The sequence below is a fragment of the Acartia tonsa genome, chromosome 7, assembly GCF_053477335.1.
Source record: "Acartia tonsa isolate MP-2025a chromosome 7, ASM5347733v1, whole genome shotgun sequence".
Lineage (NCBI taxonomy): Eukaryota > Metazoa > Arthropoda > Copepoda > Calanoida > Acartiidae > Acartia > Acartia tonsa.
In genome coordinates this window covers 9101580-9128954 of record NC_137266.1, presented here as the reverse complement: position 1 = coordinate 9128954, position 27375 = coordinate 9101580, and the positions used below count along the sequence as shown (strand labels likewise).

General features: G+C 29.7%; 2 protein-coding genes across 9 annotated transcripts in view; both read right to left on the bottom strand.

Moving 5' to 3' along the window:
• Positions 1–27375, bottom strand: part of LOC145324786 (igLON family member 5-like) — a 130069-nt gene that overhangs the window by 100131 nt on the left and 2563 nt on the right. The gene's annotated exons all lie outside the window — the stretch shown is intronic.
• The window catches only part of LOC145324784 (uncharacterized), a 138800-nt gene continuing 121755 nt past the window's right edge, over positions 10331–27375 (bottom strand). For 6 of the 8 annotated variants that reach the window (XM_080167418.1, XM_080167420.1, XM_080167421.1 and 3 more), the window contains 11 exons: positions 26587–26679; positions 26182–26275; positions 25187–25254; positions 23559–23676; positions 20924–21038; positions 20466–20636; positions 20133–20243; positions 18202–18246; positions 16743–16809; positions 11540–11587; positions 10331–11086 (listed from right to left, as the gene is read on the bottom strand). In XM_080167418.1, coding sequence (XP_080023544.1) covers positions 10955–11086; positions 11540–11587; positions 16743–16809; positions 18202–18246; positions 20133–20243; positions 20466–20636; positions 20924–21038; positions 23559–23676; positions 25187–25254; positions 26182–26275; positions 26587–26679 — 1062 coding nt within the window. In that variant the 3' untranslated portion in view covers positions 10331–10954. Of the gene's footprint in view, positions 11087–11539; positions 11588–16332; positions 16379–16742; positions 16810–18201; positions 18247–20132; positions 20244–20465; positions 20637–20923; positions 21039–23558; positions 23677–25186; positions 25255–26181; positions 26276–26586; positions 26680–27375 lie in introns of all 8 variants that reach the window. The other 2 variants (XR_013881323.1, XR_013881324.1) reach the window with 1 other exon arrangement.

Below are 27375 nucleotides of genomic sequence, written 5' to 3'. Positions count from 1 at the left end.
ATTGAAACGTTTGGACTCTTAACTTAATAAACCAACCACTGAAAATTCAATAAAAGTATCTAAAGTTGTTATGCCAACGAATAAGAATAGTTATTTCTCGCATCGTATTATAAACGGCTTTCCGCGGATATAGAATGTACAATTATGAGATTAAAACTAGTTTTTTTTGCCCCGAGGTGACGAAGTCACCGGCTAAAAAAACTAGTTTTAATCTTATGATTGTACATTTCTATATTCGTAGAAAGCTGGATATAATACGATGCTAGACATAGTTTTTTCGTATGGATGAGAACCGGTTCCTATCCACGGAATTCGAATGAATACGAGAAACGAAATTATAAAACTTTGGGGAGTAGTATAATAAACAGCCCAATGTACCCTCCCTCCCAACATTTCTAAGGTTCATACTGCTAAAGAAACAACCATAGATCAATATGTTCATTCATAGAATTAATTTTATTTTTTTGATATGTCAGTTATTAGACGTCATGATCTTTTTGGTCTTGAAAATGATGCAAACAAAATAAAATTACTAACAAAATGCTGTTTCTTATTTCTAATTAAGATTACTCTTTGGTAAATTAATACCTAACATACATAAAAACTAGACCTGCTCAGAAAATAGTTACCATTTTTTCTAATAAAGGATATATCACAATTTTGATGTTCCACCAGCTTTTTATATACTCTGATAAAGTTGCAGCTGGCAAAAATAAGATATTCACTTTATCACATCTCTTTTCCTTCTACTGGATGAAAGGACTGACCAATAAATTAACATAAATAACATTAGCAAGTTAAATTGACGACAAATTTTTCTTTTTCAATTTATCCACTTATATCCGAATTCCTATATCCATTTTCCACTTTCGATTTTTGTATTCCTTTCATTTTTTGTGAAAGTTTTTAAGAAAAGTGCCTTGAAACAAATGTTGTTAAATCAAATGAAATTAGAAGCCAAATTTGACCTTTACTGAATTATGTTAAGAAATTCTTTAATAGACTAAAAAGCCCTCTAGTTCTAATAGGAGATGAAAACAGGGCGTTGGCCTTCATGCCCCCCTCCCTTGAGTGACAAAGAACTCTCAAGTGGCTTGATTGTTCAGGGGTAAAAATAAATAAAAGTTATTTTGCAAATTTTAAAATATGTAGGAAAAAATAAAAACTTTGTATGCTTTTTTTTTAAATGAACATGTCTAATATGTTTCCATATACATCTTTATTCCTGTCCCATTTATCATTTCAATAACTAATGGGTGTCAGGCACAAAGGGATAAAGTTTTCATATTCCTACATATTTCAATTTATAGAATTCTATTAATTAAAATTAGTTTTATAATATCCTTATATAAATGTATCCTCGTATAACGCAATTTAGTCCTTTATAGGTCCAGGGTGGGTTTATAACTATTTTGGAGGACGGTGCCACCACCATTCCCAAAAAAATGGACCCCCCCCCAAAAAAAAAAATAAATAAAAATATTTTTCTTTTCATTGAAAGCGGGAAAAGGTCGAATGCACCCCCCCCCCCCACTCTTTTCGTTTTGCTTATAGGGAATCTTGTAATTTAAGCTTTATTAAGATGTGGTGTATAAATAAATTGCATAAGTATAAATACAATAATAGTTATTTCTCACATCGTAAACAGCTTTTCGCGGATATAGAATGTACAATTATAAGATTAAAACTAGTTTTTTAGCCCCGTGGTGCCGAAGGCACCGGCTAAAAAAACTAGTTTTAATCTTATGATTGTGCATTTCTATATTCGTAGAAAACTGGATATAATACGATGCTAGACATAGTTTTTTCGTATGGATGAGAACCGGTTCCTATCCACCGGATTCGAATGAATACGAGAAAATAAATTAATTAATTACAATAACGAAATTTTCATTGTTCCTATAAATGAATTACATTTTAATTATTATCTAGTTTTATAATAAGTTTTAATCATCATTTCCTTTATTTAAATATTTCTAAATCCATGAATATTTCTATGTTAATGTTTATATGCATTCATATTTGAGAAATGTTTTGCATCAACTGCTTACATGAATATAAATATTAATACTACTCATTCATATTCATAGGTATTAGCACACATTATTTTTGTAAAAAATATATATATTAGTGTTATTTTGAACAAAATTATATTTATCTTCTTTTTTCAACATTTTGTGATATAAAATAGATGCAATGGAGATTCCTATCCCCGTCTTAGATATAGTTAGCTTTAAAAATAATAAAGTATCCAGTTCCATTTTAATCAACCGATTTTTTTCGTATGTTAACTTAAACAAGTACAACGTAATATGATGACAACATCCATAAATGCTTTGAAATGGAAGTGCAAACGAACATTAACACTTGTAGAGTGTCAGAACTGAATAAGCAGAATATAGATATTTAACTGTCAACTAAATTTTAGGTAAATTTGTTGCAAAACTGCTTAAATACAGGATACTGCTTAAAGACACACTAACATTTTTAGGACTTGCTTATAGGGAAGGTTCGCTTATATCATTGTACTATGATGTCCAAGGAATTTGTATTCCAAAAATCAGATGAATATGGTAATTAAAACACATAAAAAATTGTTGGCGTGAAGTAAAGTAATAAATGGGCGTAAAATGTACACACGGACATTCTATTAACAATTACAGAGTTGTTACGCTTTCTTAATTGTACCTAACTGTTACAGGAATCATCATCATGCAAGTTTTAAGATCCATAGGACAATTCTAACATGTCTAAATTAAAACTAGCTAACCGTTACGGACGAACGGACCGACGCTAAATTTAGAAAAGCTTTGCTTTCAAAAACACTTCTTAAACGATCGACCTAGAATTTCTTAAGCTCACATTATGTCTTTTGGTTCCAATTACTGTTATACCGCAATTTAGTACAAAATCATTTAGTTTGCCACAATATAGCCTAATTAAATAAAAATATATAATAGGATAGTTAGATACCAAGAGGATATAGGTAGATAGCAATTATGCATAACCCAGCACCCACTATTACCACAGATTAGCAGAAAGTCATCTAGCTAACCATAAGAAAGTCCAATTAACCTTAATGGAGGGAGAAAGAGTTTTTGCAGAACATCCAACATATTTAAGCAAAAAATATCATACTTGATATGAAACATAAAAACTAATTAGGGCATTTATATTTTTAAATACTTCATTCTTTGGATGTCACCTTGTAAACGTTTGCTTGAATGAAATGATTATTTTACATGCATGTATGAACATTTTTAAGAAGAGTATATGGTTTCCAGATTTAGAGGATATTTCATCCCACTCCATCTTTACTGAATAATTTCTTTGAAAATGTAATCTTTGCTTCTTTTCTTGATTTCATAAGTAACTGTAACAACTGGCTTTACTCCAAAAAGGTGTAAATGGAATCCCCCAATTTTGAAGATAACCTAAACGATTACAACCAACAAATACCTTTCTTAAATTAGTCAACCTTAAGCTTCTATAGGTCGACCTAAAACTTCCAAAGGTCGACCTATAGTCTTTTATGAACTGGGCTCTAAAACCTGCCCTGCACTGAAAACTTTAAAAGGTCCTAACCATACACCTTATAGAACTTGAAAGATGTGCTTACACATTACAATTTATGATTTTGTTTTTTTATTGCACTCCAGACAAGATTTTTAGTTTGACTACTCAAAGTTTGTCTATTGTCTATTTTTCCCCCCCACAAATGGAGAAAACTCACCCTATTTCTATTATTTTTATGGGTTTTAAAATTTAATGAGGCAAGGTTAAAGTTAATGCTTTTAGCCTTTATACCTCAAATATTTATATACTAAACTTACCTCACTGTCATATTCTCTTTTTGGATTTAAATAAAAAAATTTACCATACACACTTATATTCAAAATTTAAATTTTAAATTCATTTGGGAACAAATTTAATATATAAGAACTTAAAGGACATGAGCAAGTAAGCTATTTCTATGCAAGCTATTAAAAAACAAAATACTGTATTCAACTTGACTACAATGACCCAAGAAGATTGTTTCCAGTTCATGAACTAACACTTAATGTCAATCCTAAAGAAATATCATACTGAAGTAAAACAGTATAATTTTTATATGGATAAGCTTATAACTAGCTTTAAAATTGTTACTGTCTTTTAACTAGGAAATTACTTACTTTTCTCCCCAACAACTTGAAATCAAGAAAAAAGGATTTGAAATGAATGAGATCTACATTAAACTAAACTACTACAGAAAAAAAATTACATCAATTTAGTTATTACAATTTCATAACCTTTTTGCATAAACTTAATTGAATATGTTTTAGTCTGTAATTTTTTAAACTTTTAATTTCGTTTATTTAACGTAATGGAATTTGCTAAAATCTTGACTAATCTAGATCATTTGAACCAGCAATAAACATATTATCAACAAGGTGTTTACAATCAACAAAATATTCTAGTATTTTCAAATTGTAGTTTGTCTCATTGTCCCTGACACACACACCCACCTAAACTTATAAACACACAAATACTAAAGAAAACAAATACCAAACCATTATTTCTGTTTGCCTCTTCCATTTTACAAAATTACAAACAATTGAAAATGTTGCTGTGTTAGATTTTAACATTTGAAACAATGTGCAAAAGGTGATAATGGAAGCACAGTATTTAGCAAATATTTTTGTTTTTGTAAGAAAAAGATTGATTATCTATTTTTAAACTCTTATATAGGAATTATTTGAAATCCCAGTATTAAAATCTTTTAAAAGAATTGATGCATTAAAGATTTAAGAGCATAACAGTTTACAATTTTTTTTCTCTCACTAAATAGAAAAATTCCATCACATAAATCCTGACATTTTGTGAATATTGTGTAAGCTGAAAGAAATGATTCATTGGCTTTTCTTGTTCTAGCATATTCTGTCAATTCTCAATACATGCCAAAGTTAAATTTATGCCATTCCAACCAACAGACAAGATTGTTTTAGAAACATACTTTCATAAGAAATCAATTTCTTTATGTTAATGATAATTGATAATGAATATAAGATTAAAATGTGCCTCTTAATCTTTTAAACACTTTTTTAGGTAATTCTCTAATAAGTACTAGAGTATAAATCACAGAAAAGCTGATTTAGGTTTTCTGTGCTTTAGTATTGAAAACTTAATAATTTTCAGGGATAATAATTTTATTTGCTTTGGTTTAAATGATATATGAATATATATTTCCTAGAGCCAAACTACTAAAATAATCAAAATTTAATATATTATTTTTTCCCTACATTCAATCTAGCCAACCTAAGTGTGTATTAGTTATTAACACACTTAGGTTGGTCCTAGGTTGGAAACAGGTTTTATGATAAATCATAATTTCAATTCCAAACTGATGTAGGGAAATTCATATTAAATAACTCTTTAAAAAGAGTACTTATAGATTATAAATAATGAAATTTAGATTTTTGAAGAAAAAAAACCCTAGCCTTACAGGGGAAAAGATTAATAGGCCTTTTTTCTTGCCCAAGATGTTATAAGGTAGTAATTATGTGAATAGAGATTTTCAATAATCCATTAATGAATTCATATTATCAGTTTGCTTAACACAACACAACATAGAATAAATTAAGCTTAAATTCAAACTTGGTTCCTTACAGATTTTTATAAACTTAATTCCTATATACAAAATAGAAGAATCTTTAGTTTTTGTGCTTATCTTTTTATTTACTCATAAAATTTTACCTTATAGAACACTTTATTTCTCTCTCTGAAACAAGGATAATTATGAAGAATATGGATACAATTTTTAATAAAGTGAAATCTAATCAAATTTGAATTTTGAGAAGCCTATTTTGGTCTGATTTTGCTTTCAGGATGAATTAGGTTAAATTTATTAAAAAGTTAACCTATATACAAATGTAATAAAAAAGCGCAGATGAAAAGTTTGAGAAGAACATAATGTCTAAAGTTATCTTTAGTATATAAAATCTTAATTATAACATGTATGCATTGCTTAATTTTTATTTAAAAGTAACAGAATCTCCATCTGTAAGTTTGTGTGAAGTAAAGGATCACCTACTTCTGAACTGATATTGTTCTTATTTTCAGTGAAGCTTTTAATACATTAAATCAATAGCTTACAATAGTTTGAATTTCCAGCTTTTTATACTTTTTATAGGTTTTATTATGCTTAATATCTATGATCTAGATAGGAATGGCCTAGAATTTACATTTATAATATCAATTATACAGGTAAAAATAATAAATAGTTAGAATACTAAAAAGGGAAAATAAAAAAAAAACTTTGTTGAGCCTTGTAAAAAAATGGATAGACAATTATTACATGTACTCAGAATTGAATTTAAGGTGTTGTAAAAAGTCTATTAATTATTTAAATATATTTTATATTTGTCATCTTTTCTTGTTGTTCTATAGAAACCACTAAACATAAGTAAGATTTATGTGTCTATTTTTGTGTGGTTTCCATGTACTGCAAAAAAAAACAAGATTTATATTGTTTGTAAATTTATCTTATTTTATTACCTTCTTCCCAAGATATTGATTATACAAATCGTATCAAAGATTTTCTTTTACAAGCAAAAATATTATATTTTCATTTATTTTTCTATTATTTCTCAATAATTAATTGATACTTGAGCCCAGATTTCCATCACAGATTGGAAACCTGATAACTATTACATTAAAATGTTTGTTTTCTTTCTCTATGGGTAAAATGTGAAAAAAACAAGCCAAAAAACATAAAAAAAAACAATAAATAACTTTTCGTTAAAAAAAACAGGTTTATCTATCCAACTAATGTCTACGCCACTAGAGGTCTGTAGGAGCCCTTGAGGATTTGGGGAAGTTGACCAATTGCAGTTTTTAAAAGAAAAAGTGTCAGTACATTTTTGGGTAGTTTTTGGCGAATTTTCTTGGGAAAGTGGTGATAACAAAATAATTAGAAATCCTCCAAGGATAAATGAGAAGTTAGATTGTAAAGGAGAACCTAATCGGTACAGCAGTTTGCAAGATTGTTGGCACAACTAGACAGATGGAAACACGCACACAGAAACAAACAGATTCTGTTACTTTTATATAAGGATTTCTAAGCTTAGCTTTTATATATCAATCTATCATTATACAAGTTTACATTTACATAAATAATTCTGCAGCTTGCAATCTTGATGTACAAGAAGTCTGTAATTTGTTGTTTGCTTTGTTATGTAATCCTACTTTTTACTGAGTAGACTTCTACAAAAATCTCATGAAATAATTGTCGAAAATTTTTTTTTGTATTTTACGTTGTCATTATTGAAGCTTTATGTTAATTAATATTTCAACCCTAAAATTATTCTCTCTTTTTAGTAGCGAAGTTACTCTATAATTCACTATGTCTGTAAGTCTGTCAGTCAGTTAGTCCTTAATTCTATGGGGGAAATGTTTTTTTTCTCAGCATCCATTTAAAACACCTATGAGTATTAAGTATACAATTTACTTTGTCCGCCGGTCAGTCATGCTACACAAGGACGTCCATGGGGGGTCTAAAGAGGTGATTACCCTCCCTCCCCCAAACCAAAATATTTTTCTTTTTATCCCCCCCCCCCCATGAAAAGTTTACCCCTACCTTAAGGGTGCCTTAACAAGGGGGTATTTACCCCCCCCCTAACAATTTAGGGGGGCGGTAAATACCCCCCCTCCCAAATAAAAATACCTATCTAAATTGTTATGCGCTTCGCGCGCATTATTACTACTAAATATTTATTTGATAGTATTTCATTATTAGGTAGGTACCTTGTTACATGATTTGATTACCACCCCCAAAAAAAATTATCCTAGGGGTAAATTTTTTTAAGGGGGAAGTAATAACCCCCCAAACAAAATTTACCCCTTGGGTAAAAATTTTTGTTCGTGGGGGGGGGGGAGTTTATAAAAATTTGCGGCTATACCCCCCAAAAAAACAAATTACCTCCCTCTTAAAAAAATTTTACCCCCCCAAAATAAAAAAGCTTGGACGCCTTTGATGCTACAAATTATAAATATTTTTTTGAAATATAACATTATTTGTGAAAGGTTTGTGATTTTTTATCTCCATTATATCTATTCGTGAATTTAACAAATTCTCTTTATATCCTCTTGTCTGTATATCTATCTCTATCACTGTCTATTATGCATCACTTTAGATCTATAATATTCACTATAGACATTATCCTTGTTGCTTTATTATTATTCACTTATTCAATGCTTTTTTGTAAATACTCTTATTCACCTTTGGGAAAATGTTCTGTTTTATTTTAATTTGAAACATTTCATACACATTGCACCATAGAAAATCATTAGGGATTTAGGTTTACTTATAAAATATCTAAATTTTAAAATCTTCGTGTTTCTTATATTACAGACTTTATTACATTGAATTAGACCCTTTTTTGTATTTCTTAAATTTTCCCTCAAATAATGATATTACAGTTTTAACAAGATTAAGTAACTTTACAAATTTTAAAAGATAATATACAATACAGCCATAAACTTATAGCAAACAAAAATTATTTCAGATTATGATTATTTTTTCCTTATTTTTACAAATTTACATTGTAATAAATAAAGTTATTTGAGAAATCCTTAAAAGCTATTCAGGATTAATTTAAACATTTTTTTGGTTCAAAACGCTATCAAACTGAACATATTTAAAACTAAGTCTGTATAGTTATATGTTGGTTTATAGTAGAAATACTATGATAGAGAGAAGTACCAATTAATAAATATCCTCTATGGAACTTTTTCATTATGTGATACTTTTTAACCAGTGAATTTTCCTATGGCTAGAGGGAAGTCTATTTCTCTGGGATGAAATTTAAAACTATATTATGACAAACCCCTCATTAATTATTATTTATTAAAACTATGATTGACATATTACCAAAATGATTTTATTTTGCATTATGGTTTTTTGAGGTAGTTTATAGCAGGAGGGTTAATTGTATAATGTGTTGGATGGTAGGTTTGGGTTATCCCCCTGAAACTTGTTAGTGTAATTTTGTTGGAGATTAAATATTTTAAAAGGATTTATTTGAACTTAGAGAAGATTAAGATTGCTACATTTTTTTATCTCCACCAACCCAATATTCTTTAATTTTCCTTAAGAAATATGATATTTTGCTAGTGATCTATAAATTAAAATCTAATGCTTGAACATACTCTGTCCCATCTAAGGATAAATTTCTAATTAGATTTGTTATAAAATGATCAAAGGTTTAATACTTTCATTTGAAGGGATTATCAAGACTCTATGCACATTAGAAAATAATTTAAAAATTGTACAATTACTGTGTTACAAAAAATAGTCATTTTCATTTTAAAAGATTATTTTCCTAAGATATAAAACTAAATTTAAAATCAAAAAATTAATTTTAAAATATACATTTAGGTTTCAAAACACTCAATTTTGTAATAATGCATAGTAGAAAATACAATTATAAAAATCATGCAGATAAAATTTTGAAGAAAATACATCTTTTATTCAGAAGTAATTGTTTTTGGGAATTTAATTGTTAATTTCCCATAACTGTCTGCTTGTAGGATTTAAATTTATATTCAATGAAAAAATTAAAGATAAAAACATCCTTTAATTCTCTCAGGACAATTTCTATGATTATTCTTGAAAGTGTCATCGTTTTATCATATTGTTTATATTTAAATTTCTATCCATTCCTATTCTTAAATTACTATAGCCTATATATTGTAAAAAACAAGCTATTTGTAAAAATTTGATAAATATGTTTAATAATCTCACCTTTATTAGACTTAATTGTAATGCTTTAATAACCAGTGTATCATTGTTAAAAGTTTATCATTTCTTTAATAAAACTGTTAAAACTTCTATATGATGTTCAAATTGAGTGCCAACACAAAGATAAGTAGACAGATATTATAACAACTTTTAGTAGATAGATATATCCAAGAACTTTATCAATATTTTTCAATATGTGTTGTAATATAGTGACAAGTTGAAAAGTTTATATGACAAGTCTTTGTCCATCAACTTTTCAGACTTTTTCAAAATGTTTATGAATATATTATGTATATTTTATGTGAGAATTTTTATAAGTATGATTTTGCTTATTTTATGTAGAATCAATATAGTATTACAGTTTTTTTGGTTGGTTGTATTCTTTTTAAAACCAACAACAGAACAGGAAAAATTTTAATTACGGTTAAAGTTAATGAGCAAATTAATTAAAAGTAATGGACATACATTTTCTAGTCTATACACAGTTTTCATGTAAAAATCATAGTAGAAATATTATTTTCATTGATGAGGTTGTTTTAAAGAAAGAATGAATTATTATAAATAATCTATATTTGAAGGAAAATCACAATACAATGCTATCTCTTATACAATATAATAGTTTAACAAATAATGAAATATTTTCTAAAAATGGCACTTTTCACAATTTATTCAAAACACTAATTTTGATAGTGAATATGTCTTTTACAGTTTTATCAAATGAAATTTTCTTATTTGGGATAAAAGTATAGTTTTTATGATAGTAAGTGTTTTTAATTATTTTAAAAGGTGTTTTATAAGTTTAATAAATGTTTAAATCTAAGTAATTATGAAATGAATTGAGCAAATTAATTTGATTGAGCAAAATTTTTATGTAAAAAAGAAAAAGTTTTAAATTAAAGTGAATTTATATCCAAACTAATAATAAAAAGTTACATAAATTAAGATATTAAATATGATACAATATGAGAAAAATTTATAAATAAAAATAGCAATCATGAAGTTAAGGTCCTTTAATTGAATATGTTATATCAATGATGAAGGTTTTCATTTGCTAAATAGCTGGTTTTAAAATGGCTGACTGGTGTACAAAAAAGGTGCTTATTTTACTGAAATATTATTTTAATTGAAAAAATGGAGTTGGGAGACAAATTTCAAACAAATGTTTATTTATTTCATCTAGGCGGAAATTTGAGTTTTCTGCTCCTTGACCTTTTTAACCTTCTTTTTCTTAGCAGATGCTTTTCTAACCTTTCTGGCGGCCTCCAGGTCATCAGCCATTCTGGCATATACAGCACCTCCAACCTCCTCCTAGATAACATTATACATAAATAATTTTATTTTTACCTTTGTCTGAATAAGCACAAATTACAAAGTAAGAAACATGATTACATAATTACAGAAAGATTAAAAGATAAAGTAGTAAAAAAGACATATAAGCAACCACAACCTAGGACCTTAACTTTTTCCAAGGCCAAGTATGCCCCCCTTATATTGTACTGTAACTTGCATTATAACTTTGTAAGATATTGCATTCTCTTTCTACTTCTACCAGCATAAGTGTTCTTCAATGCAAGCTGTATTTATATTAAATATATCCATCTATGTTGCATCTATCTAGTTTGATATTAACCTTGTCATAACATTTATAACCTTATTATGCTCCACATCTCAAAGCAAATAAAAAATGTATCTTTCCATAAATTATGTTTTTTTATCCAATTTTTTTTGTTTATCTAATGATCTATAATTTTGAATTCTAACCTGCATAATTGCTCTAATCATCATTTCAGCTTCCTCATTTGCATCAGCCTAAAATATTTTGAAAGTTATACAGTGTGTTTTTTTATGAAAACTTTTTTGAAATCAATTTTATCCCACTTATAGTTATCAGAATTTAATGATTAATGGCTTATTTTCTTTGTTTTTTTTAAGCAATTACTAAAACAACAACAAAATATTTTAGTTTTTATTTAAAAAGTACAGTAAAATCTAAATTTCAAATCTTAGGTGTCAACATATAAAAATGATTTTAGCCATAGAGAAAATAATAAAAGAGAGGAATCGAGGTATTTGAAGGACTAAAATAGGCAGTGGGCCTAGAGGCCTATATTGAGCAATTGCCGCGCTGAATTTTTAATGTTATTCCACCCCTTTTCAAAATGGGAATATCTTAAAATCAAATGTAATTTCAAGACAATTATAGTTGCTGTTTGAAGCATACATCTGATTTTTATAGGATGATATAGAAATATTTTGAATTATTATCCATTCTGATGAAACCTTAATGAAAGAATATAAAATTATCATTATTATTTTTTCATGACTTTGCTACTGACTTTAATCATAACACTCATTATTAGCTTAAAAGATTTATATTGCAGTCTATCTAACTTTTATTTCTTAATAAATAAACGTTTTTACAAATTTAATATGAACATTTGATTGTAAATTATAATAATCAGTTTTTCAGTGCCATCTAGCTTTTAGCTTTTTAGCTCTTATCCTTTTTCCTTATGATTTTAGCGCATTTTTCTTAAAAAAATGGATTTTCTGTAGTCGACTTTGGGGGGCCAGTACTCCCTCCCTGGTTGAGATATAACTTCGATATGTTCTAGTACATGTCCTTAATAGTATCTGTATACATTTTTAGCTCTATATCTCAACTTTGAAGTGTTTAGCAGCCATTCTTGCAAAAGGTTGATTATTTGAGCATAAGAAAAATGCGCTAAAACCATTTTTAGATGTTGACACCTAAGTTTTGAATTTTAGATTTTACTGTACTTTTTAAATAAAAACTGAAATATTTTTTGTTGTTCTATTAATTGCCTTAAAAAAAAAGAAGAAAATAAGCCATTAATCATTAAATTCTGATAACTATAAGTTGGGTAAAATTGTTTTTAAAAAAGTTCTCATAAAAAAAACACACTGTACTATGTATAGGCAGTTGTTATTAAATTTCAAAAAGTCATTTGTATGTTTGATTTCTGTCAATTAGTCATATGTAGACAATATATTTTTACAATTACATCAATATGTATGCATTTGTAAGCAATATACAAAGTTTTTTTTTTATATAATACATATATTGGTAAGTTTATGGTAATTATAGTTATGTACATTTTGTAGCAAATGTATTTCTGTAATAATGTGATGATTAAAGTACTATAAAAAATCTGCATTAACCTGGAGAAAGTATTTACATTTTACATTCTGAATGTTAAATGTTATGCGCATTTTTTTCTGTCCTTTGAGACTTTTATATTAGAACTACAACAATTACATAATTTATTTGTTCCTTTTTTTATTTCAATATTAAATGTATTCATTGTTTATTCTTTTTTCAATGTAAGTGTAATATTAAATTATATAAAATCACATTTTGAATGCAATTTATCTAATCTGTCAACATGTAGAAAAACAATAATAACCTTTTTAACTTAATATGCTAAATTTCTTTGTGTTGTAATTAACATTTAAATTTATTGCTATTTAAACCTAAACCCCAATTGCCTCTTTTTGGTAGAATTTTTCTATTTAAAAAAATCACTATTCAGAAAGTACTTGTGTTAAATATCAAATATACTTGATCATTATTACAATAAACCTAATTTATTTGATTTTTATTGTTCTATTTTGGATGCAGTATTTCTTGTCAATTGCATAAATTTAATATATGTGCAGGGGATGAAACATAATAATGAAATTCAAATTTGTAATGTTATAACACTTTAATAGATTTGTTTAAGTTTATAAGTAGGAAAGGCTGTCTTGGTCATTGCAACTTAATTGCTCACTATCTCTTATTCCTGAGATAAAATAGCATAAGCTATCCAAATTCCTGGCACGTCTGCCAGGTGCTATCATTATTCAGGGCTGCTCAGATATAATAAATCCGCAAGAAATTGTCTCAATATTGCATTGCTTGTATAGAGAAATATACTTCAGAATATATTTCACAGTGGAAAAAGATAATAAAAACTTGAGTTAATAAGAAAATACTTTCAGTTAAACTTTTCTTCGAAATTACTTTTTTTGCTGTACATAAACTGACAAATGTTAATTTTGCAAGAAAGATGCAGATATATAAATAATAAAGTAAATCTATTATGTATTTATTCTAAAAACCATCATTGCTAAATATTTTTGCTCTAGGATATAAATATAAAAGCAAAAACAACCTAAATTATCCATACTACTCATCAGAGATTGTACAATATGAATTTCATGATAACTGGTGACATTTCTAATATTCATGATACAATTATGCAATCCAAACTGTGAGAAGTGTTTCAATAATTCTTAGTTAGCTAAATTACCATTTCATGTATTAGGTTAGCAAAATTTACCACACTTTGGGTACTTTCAAGATTCATTCAAATCTAACATTGATATACATATGTGTAGATAGTTAACACATGCTATGACACATGTACTTTACAGTTCAACAAATGTTCAATAATGGATACCAATGAATGTATCAATAAATTATAACCTGTATATATCCATGAAGATAAATGGGAAAATAGCAATGTATCTTTTTGTGATACTCTATTTCTTGCAAAGTACATATGATAAACACTTTACTTCTGTAAAGTATTAATTATGCCTTTAAATATCTATTTTCATACTAAGAATTATTTTTGTTAGTTATTTGTCATATTTTGTCAAATAAGGCTCTTTAAAAAGTTACAAGTTTTTACTTTTTAGACAAATCATATGTTGCACAGTTTTAGATTATATTCTGTTCACTTGTAAATATCCCCTAAGAAAAAATGTTTAATATCATCTAAAATTGACCAATATTGGTTGGACTGCTAACTATTTCCCTGTATTCATATGGTAATGTCGGATTCTAAACCAATATATTATTCCTCATATTATGCCTTTTTATGAATATCATTTTAATATCTATGTACATAAATGCATATAGGTCATAAGAAAGATAAGATTTTTCTTATTTTTTACTAGATAAAATGAGGAAATAGATTGCTAATTAATCCTTTAAAATATATCAAATTATGTAATACTTTGAAAAATTATTTACAATGTGGGTTCTTATTATAGCTCACACAAATGATAAATCTGTCCAACCCTACTATTGTTGCCCATAGGCCTGGGAATACATGCAGATAAGCAAATGAATAATTAACATCTATAAGTGTTTAGGAATAGATAGATATATAAGGAAATAGAATATCTTTGTCATTTCATGGCACAATGTTTAGGGTTATAAACTAAAAGTAGATCTTTGTTTTACTTTTGTTAAAATGCATTACAATAATATGAAATAGTCTTGCTTTTGTCTCAAAAATTATTTTAAGATATATGTTGATTTGTTTTACATTTTTATAAAATATTTGAGCAAAAGATGTCTGTATAATGATAAATAATCTATTCAGGTTGCAGGGCGTAGATTCATTATTTTAAAGAAATATTAAGGTTGGGGGGGGGGGGGGCGTTAGGATGGAATATTGAATTTATAGAGACTGGAATTTATAATGATCAAAAACATATTAAGGACACTTAAACTGATAAATTAAAACTCATATAACACAGTCAGACCTATAAAGTAGAATAGTATAATATATTTGCTGCTAAAATTTGAAATAAGAGAGAAGAGTAAGAAAAGAAAACACATATAGAATTTAAAATTACCAATTGTAGATGAAAATGGAAATCGATAAATGCAATTCATACAAAAATTGCATGTTAGTTTTACAGAAAATCTATTTTTACAGCTATTGATTATTTGTTCATTTCTAAGTAATTTTACTAATGATACCCTTTCAAGAGCATTGTATATGTACAAAGTATTATATGTGATAAAATAATAAGCTTATGTAACAGTTATTTATTGCATCATATTATGGACAGCTTTCCGCAGATATCAAGATGAAAATTATAAGATTATAACCAGTTTGCTAAACCTGAGGGGCCGAAGGCCAGTAATAACAAAACTGGTATTATTTTCTTGATTCTTATTTTAATATTCGCAGAAAGATGTCTGGAATATGATGCTCTACGTGATTTTTCATCATGTCTTTGAAGTATGGCTGGTTATAAACCAGTGGATATTAATAGGTTTCGAAGCCTTACCAGAAAACAAAATTTCTCATTTGTAAAATTTAAAGTTACAAATCCTAGAAATCGATTTATATACAATACTTATTACTTATTTATTCATATATGTTAAGAGTAATATTTCATATGTATATAAATACCTAAATATGTTATCAAATTTAATTGCCATATGTACAAAAGCAGACACTAAACTATTTGTTCAAACAAATTTGTTGAAGCAGCTATAGCTTCTGAAATTAGACTAAAAAATTAATGTTTCATCAAATGAAAGTCATAAACTTGAAATGTATCACATTTTTTAAGGTAAAATTTACAAAGAGACATGTCAAAGGATTATAATTTCTATGTTCAGTAAAAGATAACTTTCATTGAGATTATCAAGAGATAGTTTTAGTTTGTTTGCATAATCATATAAAAATCTATTATATTATTTCTAATCTAAACAAAAGTTATCTATTATACATAGAACCTACTCTATAAAGTGAGTGAGTGCTAATTTAAGCATTTTGTGTCATTCTCCTGAATAAGGGTTGTGCAAATTAAAAAGCATATTTTTTAGAAAAAAATGCAATGATACAAAAATTAATAATCATCTAAAAGGCATATTTTATTAGCCATTAAATCTAAAAGCTTATAAATCTAATAATTCTAACTATAACTAGCAGTTAGTTGTTCATGCTTATGAAAAATTGTCTTTGAAAAAGTGTTGGAATAAGTAATATAATATTGATTTAAACTTTCATAAAACAGTATATGTTGGTCTAAGTTGAAAAATTTTAATAATAAAAAAATAAAAGAAAAAGTTAAATTCAAAAATAGTTTTGACCAACAATTAACAACCATTTAAAATTAATTTTGATTTTGTTTGATCTATTTTCCTTACCTGTTGATCAACATTGAGTCCAACTTGCATGGCCAGGATTTCTTCCATGATTTTGGAGGCTTCATCCCTAGATTAATAGATAGATAATACGATAGAAAGAATCAAATAGGAAGGTTTACAGACATCAGTTTGTATAAAAATAACTATTAAAAAATGTAGATGCTGCCTTTTTAATTGGTTAAACCAAGTTAAACTCTAGTGAAAGAGTAGGACGTTGTTGGTTTAGGGTTGGTTAGGTATATAAAAAGATCAAGATATTTTAAAATGGTATAAGTATTTCCGCGCCTCCAAAAACAAATTGCATTTATTTCCGAATTAGGCAGTTTGAAATTTGAGACCAAGTAATTTTTTTTAATAATCCCCTCACAAGTAACCCTGCGGGGGGAATGTCATTTCTTTTAAATTCTCGTTTATCAAGGTATATCTTAAATTCAATGCTTCTTCTGTGTTTTTTAATATCCAAGCAACCCTGCGGGAGGACTTGCACCAAAAATAAAATTGCTGGCATGTCGTGTGACTAGTCACCACATTCCCCCCCCCCTCAACCCGTTTGATGAAGAAAAAAGTACATACTTGAAAAAAAAGTACATCCTAAAGTATGTTTATAATATCACATAAAAAATGCAATTACGTTTACATTTCACTGCACTGAGATTTAATGCATTCTGACCAGATATGTAAATAAAACTCATAACATTTTCAAGTAAGAAGATTAGCTAAAGAAGGAGGGGACGTTAGGCTGTTTATTACATTAGTCTCCAAGGTTTATAACAGCAGTTTATTATTCGTTTGCTGAGCAACTTTGGGAATTTCTAATGAATTTTAAATGGTTCATAAGGTTGAGTCTCCACTAATTGTAATATAAATAATGGGTAATTTTGTGTATCATTACAGGGTATGTACATCAACTTATCGGCTAGTGTCTTATCCCTTTAGATCCATGAGTTGAAGAGATGTAATATGGATGATATGTACTTAAAAAGCGGAGACCATATGTAAATATATTCAAATATTATTCATACCTTTAATGAAGTCAGTCTCGGCCGGGACAGAGTCAGTTGCAAAGATAGATAGATAGATACATATTTTACTAGATTTATTCAAATTTTAGGTCAGTCAGAAAATGACATTTTTCCTTTCAAATTTTAGATTGTGAATTTTGGGACGTGGAGCTTTACAATTTTGCAATACATACTTTCAAACAATTATTTCAGATCCTATTCTATAACGTTTTCAGGTTTTTTTTGTCTGAAGCTTAAGATCTCAATAATTACTGAATTAATTGGGTTATCTATTTAAGGTAACCTTTACATAGGACATGATGATGGTTTTAGACTATTCTATTTTCGATTTAAGTCCTGGAATGGTTTTAACCTATTTTTCTAGCCCCTCTCTGCCGAATATGAAAATGAGATGATATATGACTGAATACATCTTTATCAAATTAAAAGTATATTACCTGTCAATGGGCTCGTATTTGCTTTCATGGGCCTTCAACAATTTTCTGAAAGTAAAATAATCCATAAATTCAACAACAAAATTAGTGTATTTTAAGCAAAGCACAAAAAAATCATTTAAGCAGACGCTCAGTTGCCAAAACAAAGAAAAAGAGAAAGAAAGTGCAAAACAAATCACGAAACTTTAAAAGTTAAGGTTCATGCCTTTTGAAGCATTACTGACGGACTAAACAGTGTATAAACAGATATAATGTGCATACGTCAAAGGAATCTTCACTGAAAATAGCATCCGAGATTATCAAAATTCTCGTTTCATTACAGACTGATTGACTGACTGACGGACAGACAAAGTGAATTGTAGAGTAACATAATATAATAAAAAAAGTAAAATTTTGTTTTTTTTATTTCTTAACTCTTATATTTTTGTATAAATTCTTATTTTCCTTATTGGGTTAATTAGAGTGACATACATTTATAAAAATCTTCCAATTTTATTTATTTGTTGTATTTGCTAAACCAATAGAGATACTCTAGATAAATATTGCCTTAACCAGCCAATAGGAGAATACTCTTACATTCAAGAATCTCATAGGTTGAAATATTTTACAGATCTTGCTATGTATGGGAATCATTTTTTTTATTTTGTTTGCATTATGAGTCGCATATCTTAGAATAAAGCTTATCTTAGGTAAATTAATTATGTAAAAACTTCTTTCCTCGTATAATGTGAAGCATGGGGTCAAATGGATTATCTAGATGTAATATATCTATTGCTAAACCCTTGTTATTGTACTCTTAAAATCATCTTCTGCATATTTTAAAATTTGCCTATGGATGCAAATTTTAAATCTTTGATCTTTCTAAATTTTGCTTTACTACGAAACTGGATCTATATCATAATGGAATTCTTATGAACTAAATATTTTTAAGATGCAAATATTTTCTCAAAGATTGTTGTTGTTTTCATAAATGCAGAATGTTTTTGTTTTTTCATGTGTATGGAGAGATAAAATAATTGCTGTTTAAAAGCGAATCTGGTCTATAAATTGGATAGGTCCGTCTGATTTTTGTGATATATTTAACCGATTGATCTGATTTTTATACTGATTCCTAGGACAACAAAGTACAATGTTATAAAAAAGTATTTGTATAATCAAGTTTTAAAAATTTAAAGGTGTTCTCAAACATTATCCTGTATTTAAGCAACTTTTTAACAAAGAAGCTGTCTTAACTTTATTGCTATTTATTTAAAATAGCTAGCCGGTGCTTTTAGTACGTAGTAGATGTAAAATTTTCCATAGAATTCAGATATGCAATCGATTTTTTTTTACCTCTTATTTTTGAAGTAATTTAAGTTTTTTTTTTAAATAATTAAGTCGGTTTTACTACTACGTACTGAGAGCACCAGCTAGCTATTCTAAATAAAAAGCAATAAAGTTAAGACAGCTTCTTTACATTATACATTTATAGTCTGATTATTTTTTCTGAGACTCTACAAGTATTGATGTTCGTTTGTCCTACAGTTTCAGAGCTAAGTTCTTATGGATGTGTTCATCCTTTTTCTTGTTTAGCCAATGAATAAGTAATAAAAGAGTAGCATGAGTTTTATTTTATAATTTCCATACAATAGAACTGACGTAGTTTATTTCAATTGCATATATGTATATTTAATCTAAGATTTAGATAAACTTTTTTATCTTTAGATAAACACGAAATGTTTAAAATAAAGTTTAAGTCTCAGTCTTAAGTTTAAGGCAATCCACCTACTCTAATTATTATGTCGCATAACCGACCTAGCAGCCATACGAACCGCATATAACGTGTTAGGTTATGTCGCAGTCTTAGACCGAAATTTGAACCTTCCTGACAATGAGCGAATGCGCTACGTATAACGCAACAGTGGCGGGTATTTATCTAACTATGGTTAACTTACGGCATAAGAGCCTTGATCATGGCACTAGACACAGTTTCTGACTTCATGGTTCCAATAGTTCCGCGGATCTTCTCTAATTCTTTCTCGTCCTCCTTGGCAGCCATCTCAAGCCTATAGAAAATAAGATTATTATCAATCTTTATATGAAAATGATAGGATATCTATGAGTCTGTCTGTAACAAAGGATCTCACTAACCGCTCAACTCAAAGGACTTGGGAAGGTTTAAAACTATTTGGTGAGGGGGGGGGGGAATACCACCACACTCCCGAGAGGAATCGCCCCTATAAATGAGAAAACGAAAATCAACAAAATAAATTGAAAATAAAAATTACCTAGACTGAGAACCATTCATAACAGCAGCAGGTGTGAGAGGGAAGGCAGGTCTGGCGGAGGATCCACCCAGAGCAGTGAAGGGGTTGCAGGCATCCTCATCAATGTATCTCTTGGACTGGAACTGGTTGACTCCGTAGTTCTTGGTCACCTTGTTGTCATGCACTACATGTCTGCAATCATTAATATTTTTGTTAGATTTTTACCGTACTTAATGTAACATTATAAAGCTCTAATATTTTTTTAATAAGAAATAGTCTACTATGTTGGATGTGGCCATTTTCTTTTCTTTTTGGTTGGAGATAAGGCTGTCCCATCAACCCAAAAATATCTTAAACTACCATAGTGCAAGTAACTATATTCCCTGATGAGTAGATTCCAATCGGTTCAGTGGTTACTGAGATCTTAAGCTTTAGACTGAAAGACGGAGAGACATCATTCTTTTTTTTTTAAATTTGACCTGAGAGTTCCCATCCAAGGAGCAGATCCATAAAGGTCATCATCATCATTCTTCCTGTTCTTCTTAGGAGTTGGCTTCACATGTCTCAAGGATCCTTGCCAGGAGGGGTTGTCATCTAGAATTTTATTCAAATTTATATTGAAAGGGTTCATTTTTTGCGTATTTTCAATGAAGTTGTGTTTAACTATTTAGTAAAATGTTCTCATTAAGTCAAACTGTTCTTAGTTATGACCATTTCATATTTATACATTTGGTCTTAGTTAGGAACAGTTTGACCTAATAAGCGCATTTGACTAAACGGTTACACACAACTTTAAAGAAAATACGCAAAAATTAACTTATTATGTAGTATTGTTGACTGAAAATATCAAAAAAGAAAATTTATAAGTATTAACAATTAATTATAGAGGCCAAAATATTAAAAATAATACAGTACATCTCAAAGCAACAACAGATCCAAATTATCAAAGGAATTGTTTAGATTTACCATCCTTGAATTGTTAAACCTTTTGATATCTGCCAATCAATGTATTAAAATCAAAACATCTCATCTCAAACTTTCAAACTAAGATACAAAGAGAAAATGAACAGGGATTCAAGGGGATAAGACAATGGCCTTTAATTTGATGCACATACCCAAGATTACAATTAGTGGTTGAAACGTATGTACACTCAACTCAGGGAACTCAGAGAAAATGAACAGGGATTTGAAGTGATAAGACAATGGCCAATAAATTTATGCACACACTCAATGATGATACACAAAATTACCACTTCTGTAGATTACAATTAGTGATTTAAACGTTTGGACACTCAACTTTATGAACCAACCAGTAAAAATGCTATACAAATCCTCAAAGTTGTTAAGAAACGTTATTATAAAAACTTGGGAACTAGTGTAATAAACAACTCAATGTCCCCTCCCTCCCTGGAAAATGAAAGATAAACATGAAGAAGGGAAGATTCAAAATTAAAGGTGGGGGGGGGGGGGGATGTTGTGATTGAAAATGTGAAAGTTGAATGTCTATATTTGTGTAGCCTTCCACAGGGACAATGGGATGTTTGAAGCAGAAAAAGTCCCAAAAGTTTTAAAATAACGTTTTTTTATATGTTTGTAAAACAATTTTGGGTTGGTTGAATCATCAAGTTGAGTGTCTAAACGTTTCAACCACTAATAATAATCTACAAAAGGGGTTATTTTGTGTATTATCATTGGAAATGTAGATCAGTTTATCCATTGTCTTATCCCTTTAGATCCCTGAGCCTTACAGTCTTCAACCTTCATACAAATTATATAACATGAAAGTGCACCATGCTCAAAGTAGGGTTGGGCCGGATACTTAATTGGCCAGATACCAGATATCCGGCTGTTTATAATACCAGATATCCGGACATTTAAGTAGCAAAAAAGTTTTCTTCTTAAAATGGTGTTTTATTATATAAAAAAGGCTAAAACATTAAGTAACTATTAAGTGGTCTGTATGTCTGTCCATCTATTTATTCGTAAGTTTGTCAATATATTATAATAATGAAGTGTTATTTATTGCTATATAGTAAGAAAAATTAAAGAAGTAAAGCTTGTGATTGTTTGTTGTATAATATTAAAAAATTATATTACCGGATATCTGGCTCAAGTCTAACTCAAAGATATTTTTGTTTGCTTAGGAGCCACTTTGAGTATGCAAAATTGTGATAATGTTCACTTGCAATATTATCATTCTGTCACATACAAATCAGAGAGAGAGGTAACATGGGCGGTCTATTTCACTAGTCCCCAAAGTTTTATAATAATGTTTTCCTATTTGTTAGCTAAAAAACTTTGGGGACTTTTGCTGAATTTGACCTGTTGGTTTATTAAGTTGAGTGTCCAACCAACAATTGTAATCTACAGAATGGGTAATGTTGTGCATTAACATTGGGGATGTACATCAATTTATCAGTTATTGTCTTATCCCTTTAGATCCCTGCACATATTGATTTACATTCAATAAAGGGAAGTAACCAAAATATTATTGTGCCAAATAAGTTTAATTAAAATTATATTGCTTATTAAGCATCATCATATATTATCCAACCATACCTTAAAGTAGTATGATAGTTATTTATCGAATCGTATTATAGACACCTTTTTGCGGATATTAAAAGGAAAAATTACTAGATTAAAACCAGTTTTTTAGCCCTAAAGGGCCATTGGCCCGGGCTAACAATACTTTTGATAGTTTTTAAATTTTTTATTTTAATATTTTTAGAAAATTGTCTGTAATACGATGCTATACATGTTTTTTAAGAACTGGATTTGATCCAGAGGATATTAATCATGTTCGAAGCCACACATGCCAAAATTTTGATCTTTTTATATCATCATTTTTATATAAGCACAGTTTATTGGTATCAATATGTTTCTCCCTGCATAAAAATTAAAAATTTACTAGGGATCGTCAGACGCGCGTAAGCTGCGTGTAAGCCTCAGTGAAATCGTCATTTTATCACTGTAAAATTCAGCTGGATGTATAAAACTGCTCTTTAGCAGACAATCCTTCTTTCTGAAATTTCTTTTTCTGCTCACAAGCAGGTTTAAAACTGAGGCTTATGCGCGGCTGAAGCGCGGCTGCCGAACTTGAATTAATTAGTTTACCTTGTCTCTCATTAACAATCCTGGATCTATCAGTTTTCTTGAGAGAGCCAGCCCAGGCTGAGTTGGAATCATCAAAGTCAGGCAGGGGAATATGCTTCAGGCCAGCAGCTTCAGCAACCTTAATAATTATTATTTAGAGCCAGCTTATGCGGAGTTGGAATCATCAAAGCCAGGCAGGGGAATATGCTTCAGGCCAGCAGCCTCAGCAACCTTAATAATTATTATTTAGAGCCAGCCCAGGCTGAGTTGAAGTCATCAAAGTCAGGCAGGGGAATATGCTTCAGGCCAGCAGCCTCAGCAACCTTAATAATTATTATTTAGAGCCAGCCCAGGCGGAGTTGGAGTCATCAAAGTCAGGCAGGGTAATATGCTTCAGGCCAGCAGCCTCAGCAACCTTAATAATTATTATTTAGATCCAGCCCAGGCTGAGTTGAAGTCATCAAAGTCAGGCAGGGGAATATGCTTCAGGCCAGCAGCCTCAGCAACCTTAATAATTATTATTTAGAGCCAGCCCAGGCGGAGTTGGAGTCATCAAAGTCAGGCAGGGGAATATGCTTCAGGCCAGCAGCCTCAGCAACCTTAATAATTATTATTTAGAGCCAGCTTATGCGGAGTTGGAATCATCAAAGCCAGGCAGGGGAATATGCTTCAGGCCAGCAGCCTCAGCAACCTTAATAATTATTATTTAGAGCCAGCCCAGGCGGAGTTGGAGTCATCAAAGTCAGGCAGGGGAATATGCTTCAGGCCAGCAGCCTCAGCAACCTTAATAATTATTATTTAGAGCCAGCCCAGGCGGAGTTGGAGTCATCAAAGTCAGGCAGGGGAATATGCTTCAGGCCAGCAGCCTCAGCAACCTTAATAATTATTATTTAGAGCCAGCACAGACTAAGTTGGAGTCATCAAAGTCAGGCTGCCTCAGCAACCTTAATGTTTTATTAATTACTAACGGCTACGCCCCTGGAGGCCTCTAGGGGCGCTTGAGGATGGGGAATTTGTTTTTAGATTATTTCTAAAAGGGGGGGTGGATTTTTTCTAGGGGCAATTTATCTAAAGGAAGGGTGGTGGTACCCTCCCCAAAAATAATTAAAAACCTTTCCAGGACCTATGAGATGCTACAATGTTAAGGAAAACCCGATCGGTTCAGCGGTTGGCGAGATCCTTTGGTACAGCCAGATATATAGACAGAAAACATGATGTAAAAACAAGTCAAATATGTTATTAGAAGCAATGATTATACAAAAGCATGAAATAACCAAGGCATCTTTTTAACTTTCATATGAGATATTAATGATGTATGAAAATATGTCTTTTATGTACTTTCAGTCACAAAGTTTAGTTTACTCATTTGGCAATTTCAATCAAAATGACTAGCCGAGCTCAGAAACCCTCTCCATTATTTGAAATAAATTCAAAATGGAAAGGTAGGGGGTTGTTTGATTGTTTATTTTTGTAGGTTATGTTAGGTTATAATTGGTACATGTAGTCCCACATGGTTAGGGTGCCGCAGGTATAGGCCCCGCAGGGGTTAGTCTCCCCTTATTGCTAATTTGGTTTGGGTTTCTGTGCTTGTTAAATACTTAATACTTTGAGAGAAAGCACCATTTATTTTAGTTATTATGATTCTTCACCTGTCTTCTATTATTGTCATCATCATTTTTCTCTCCACCAAGAGTAATTGTAACAGTCTTACCATCACCTAGCAAAAGATTATGATTAACATAAATATTATAAAATATTTCAATTTATTTGTAAATATTATATGTATATTCGTCCAATTTTTGTACCGGATTCGGATTCTTACAAAAATCCGCCCAAAAATGAAACGGATTAATCCTTGGATTCTGTGTTCTTATTTTTTTTGACATATTAAGGATTTTCAGATTCCGGATTGCGGATTCTAGTAATATTTTAAAAGGCCTTTAAAAGAAAAATAAATTCAGGGATTAAATTTTATCGGGTACTGGGAAGAATCTAAAGCTGCATTTTTTCATATATTCACAGTAGCTTTTCTCCTGTTTCTAGACCCTACAGCGGCCATTTTCTAACCCTTACTCAACCTAACTTAACTTTGTTAAAAAATAAAATATATATATGGACCAAAAAACTCAAGACGCTAATTTTAGCCTAACAATTAACAATCCGAACCCGCTTTTAAAATAATGTATTGCAGATTCGGATTCTGGATAAAAAAATTATCCAAAAAATTGGAAGGATTCCGGATTTCGGATTCCGATTCGGATTGCCAACCCTAGGATAAACTGTATTTAATTAGTAGGATTTGTGGTTTAATTGATTTGAAATGAATTGATAATAGGGAACAAAAATATCATTGAATAGACCAACGGACAAAGCATGTTATACAACACATAAACGAGAAAGAATATGCAAAGATTTAAAGAAAAACACAAAAGCCTTAAAAAAAATAAAGTTTATGTCTTTCGAAGCATGAACGATAGTCTGACAGACAAAACTATGTATAGTTAGATGCCTATTATATGTCATAGGAATCTTTACTGAAATCCCGCCAAGAAAAGCACATTTCCCCTCATAGCGTTACGGACTGACTGACGGATGAACAGACAAAGTGAGTTATAGAGTAGCTTATAATAAAATAATATACTACCTGCAATAACCTTGATCTCCTTGGGCTTTGGTGGCTCTGGGGGGTGGAGCTTGGCCATTTTCAATTCACGCTGTTTCTTCAAAGTCTCAGCAACCTTTTAAAGTTTAAATATTTTAATACGCAACGCATTGAAGTAGTAAATCTACTCTTTAATATACATGTTATATCTGTCAAATTTGTAATGTTATTGGCGAAATGTGATTTCTCAGCTGTCATGTAAGATAGACAGATGAATTTTTTGTGAAGATTCCCTATTCAGATGAGTATAGGTCTGTCGGTCATGCTAAAAACACAAATACTAAATAAATCCAAGTTTTTGAGCTTTGCTGGATTGGATGTAAAATATTTTATACCTGTCCACATAATCATTGATCTTGCAAATTTCAAAATCATAATTTTTACTACCTGTTCATTGGCCTCCCTCTCAAGTCTTTCAAACTTGAGTCTTCTAGTCCTCTCTTCCTCAGTTTCTTGGATTTCAACAACCTTCTCCTCAGTCTAAATACAAACATAAAATTAACTATTATGAAAATTAAAAATTTTAGGAAAAATGTTAGGTTATACTCTCCCTACCCCTCATGGAATTTTAACCTGAAGTAAAGGGTGCAATAAACACTTCCAATAGATTTTGCATGCTTATTAATAACCCCCAAAAAATCCCATCAAAATCCTAAAAAAATTGGCTCTATACCTTATTTATTTTTATTTAAATCAGGTAAATTTTTTTGTATCACACGCAAAAGAAAATATAAGAAATGGGGGTTAAAATCTGAAATGTAACACCAAGAAAAATTTTCAATTGTTTTGAAAATTTTAAACTATCCTTGCAAAATGGACAGGCTTTGAGTTAAAAGGTATTTGTCATTTAAAATATTGTTTTTTGTGTTGGTATTTTTTGTTCCATCATTTGCCAACCATAGTAAGCAGACTCCTAGTGCATATTTATTTATATTTACATTTTGAATCCTTGTTATGTGTACTTTCCATACTCAAAGAATCAAAGTTTTGACTCATAGAAAAATTTATTATAATACAAACAGCTGCATAAGCGTATATGAGAACATGACTGCTTGCTGACGGGGAAGTGTCGGGTTCAAGTCTTACCCATTACGATACACATTAAGGACTTCCAGACAAAGTCCGTGCATTCAAAGGGTGGGTTATCTGTCAGATGTTACTTAATCTAATAATTGA